General features: G+C 69.5%; 1 protein-coding gene across 1 annotated transcript; it reads right to left on the bottom strand.

The window, feature by feature from the left end:
* Positions 1-399: 399 nt before the first annotated feature.
* On the bottom strand, positions 400-1511 carry LOC122191963 (fascin-like). The gene has a single exon (XM_042892379.1). It carries the CDS (start codon positions 1480-1482, stop codon positions 400-402), a length of 1083 nt encoding a protein of 360 aa, XP_042748313.1. The 5' UTR covers positions 1483-1511.
* Between the last annotated feature and the right edge of the window lie 643 nt (positions 1512-2154).

Genomic DNA, 2154 nt, shown 5'->3' with positions numbered 1-2154 from the left:
GCGCTCACAGCGCAGCGCGGACGCTCGGGCAGAGCCTTTCCTTTCCCCGTGTAACGACGCCAGCGCTGGGGATGGGGATGGCACTGCGCCCCGCATGTATGGGGGAGCTCAGCCCCCCGCAGCTCTACGGGACGAACGATGCTCGGGGGGGGGGGGGGGGCGGGGCGCGGCGGCTTGGGAGAGGCTTTGTTAGTGAATGAACAATGAGCGGCTCTGCCTCCGCCACGACGATGGGAGACTCCACAGAGATCCCCCCCATACCCTCAGGAGCGCCCTCCCCGCGCCTCTCGCCCCGTCCGGGGTGCTCTGCTGTAAGGATGGGGGCCGCGAAATGCGGGGGGCGGGGGGAGGGTGAAAACCAGAGAGCCATACTGGAAGTGAATGGGGAAAGGGGGGGAGTCATGGAGAGACGGGGGCTTCGGAGGGAGCAGAGATCCAAAGGAGGTGTCTGTGGAGAGAAGCGGGGATCCTGCGGGAGAGGAGCGGGGGAGGCCGCCCTGCCGCGGGGATGCGGGGGGGCACCGGGAGCAGCGATGTCCGCTGCGGCGATGGGGCGGCGATGCCCGACGGATGCGGGCGCAGCCGAGAGCACCGCGGGGCCGCGACGCTCCTCGTCCCCGGGTCACCCGCGCGCGTCCCGCTCCCCCCACGGCCCTCACCTTGCCGGGTGGACACGTTCCGGTCGTTCCCAGCGCGCAGCACGACCTGCGGGCAGCTCTGCTCCAGCGCGAACAGCTCATCCTTCCCCACCTTACTGCTCTTCCCCGCCTTCAGCGTCCCGCTGGGCCCCGACGGCGCCAGGTAGCGGCCCTCCCCGTCGCGGAACGCCACTTTCCCGCAGCGGAACTCCAGCGTGAAGGCGGTGCCGGGCTCGGCGGAGGGCACCAGGCGGCCGTCGGCCCGCAGCAGGCGGTGGTCGCAGCTCTGCAGGCTGTAGCGCTGCTCCACGAAGAGCAGCGTGATGAGCGCGTCCACTCCCCACGGCACGTCGCGGTCCACGGCCAGCTCGTCGCGGCGCGGCCCCAGGTGCGCGTAACGCTTGCGGGCCAGGCTGTAGAGGTTGGCCTGCGGGTGCATGGCCAGGTGCACGCTCCACTTCTCGGCGGGGGACACGGACGGGGCGAAGCACGACAGGCGGTCCTCGGTGCCGCCGAAGAAGCGGCGGTGCGGTTCGGACTGCAGCGACCACCGCCCGTCGCCGTGGGCCACCACCAGGAAGCGGCAGTCGGGGCCCGGCTCCTCGCTGTCGCAGCTCACGCGGCCGTCTTTGTCGGCTGCCAGGTAGCGGCCCAGGTGGCTCTTGAGCAGCACCGCGCTGGAATCCTCCCCGTCCTGCTCCAGCGTCCAGATCTGCTTCTTCTTCATGCTGGCGGCCGACGCGTTCACCTTGAAGCCGAACGCCTCCGCCGTCAGGTACTTGTTGCCGCAGTTGATCAGTCCGAACTGGATCTGCACCGGCTCCGCCGTTCCGTTCGCCGTCATCGTGGCACTTCGGCTCCGCTCCGCGCTGCCGCTGCCGCCGCCGCCGCGCCCGCCCCCTCCGCCGCCTTTATAGCACCGCGCGGCGCCGCCCCCCGCGACCCCTCCCCGCCCCGCACGGTCCCCGGCGCCGCCGGAGCCCCCCCGCGGTACCCCGCCGCGATACCCGTCGCCGCGATAGCCCCGCACCGCGATACACCCCCCGCAGTGCTTCCGTCGCGACGCCCCCCGACTGCGACGGCCTTTTGCTGCGTTACCCTCTTCCCCGCAGCGGCCCCCCCACTGTTAGAACAGGAGCCCGCTCAGATCGCAGTACACCCCCACGCTGGCGGACTCCCCCCTGCACGGCAATGCCCACCCTGCGTGGCAAGGATTCCTCGGCACTGCATCCCCTCCCCGTGCATTTTAAGGTTGCCCTCTCCTGCAGTGCGTGATCCTCTGCTCATCTCCAGACTCATTTCTACGCTGCAAGGACCCCTCAGCATCACAAGGACCCCTCAGCATCACAAGGCCACAATACTTTCAAGGCCCCCCTGCACCACGTCCTGCAGTGTGTGACCCCCTTTTTGCAACGCAAAGCCCTCTCTGCACTGCAAGGACCCCCTGGCATTGTGAGACCCTCCTTGCAAAGCAAGGCTCTACTTGAATTGTGGGACCAGCCCACAGTGCATTGCA

Source organism: Lagopus leucura, unplaced genomic scaffold (assembly GCF_019238085.1).
Source record: "Lagopus leucura isolate 7727_CA_CO unplaced genomic scaffold, USGS_WTPT01 102-5_obj-0_obj, whole genome shotgun sequence".
In the NCBI taxonomy this organism is placed as follows: Eukaryota; Metazoa; Chordata; class Aves; order Galliformes; family Phasianidae; genus Lagopus; species Lagopus leucura.
This window is presented reverse-complemented; position numbering and strand designations above follow the sequence as displayed.

Excerpts from the sequence above, each read along its gene's own strand:
- LOC122191963 (XM_042892379.1), bottom strand. The coding sequence starts at position 1,482 with ATGACGGCGAACGGAACGGCGGAGCCGGTGCAGATCCAGTTCGGACTG.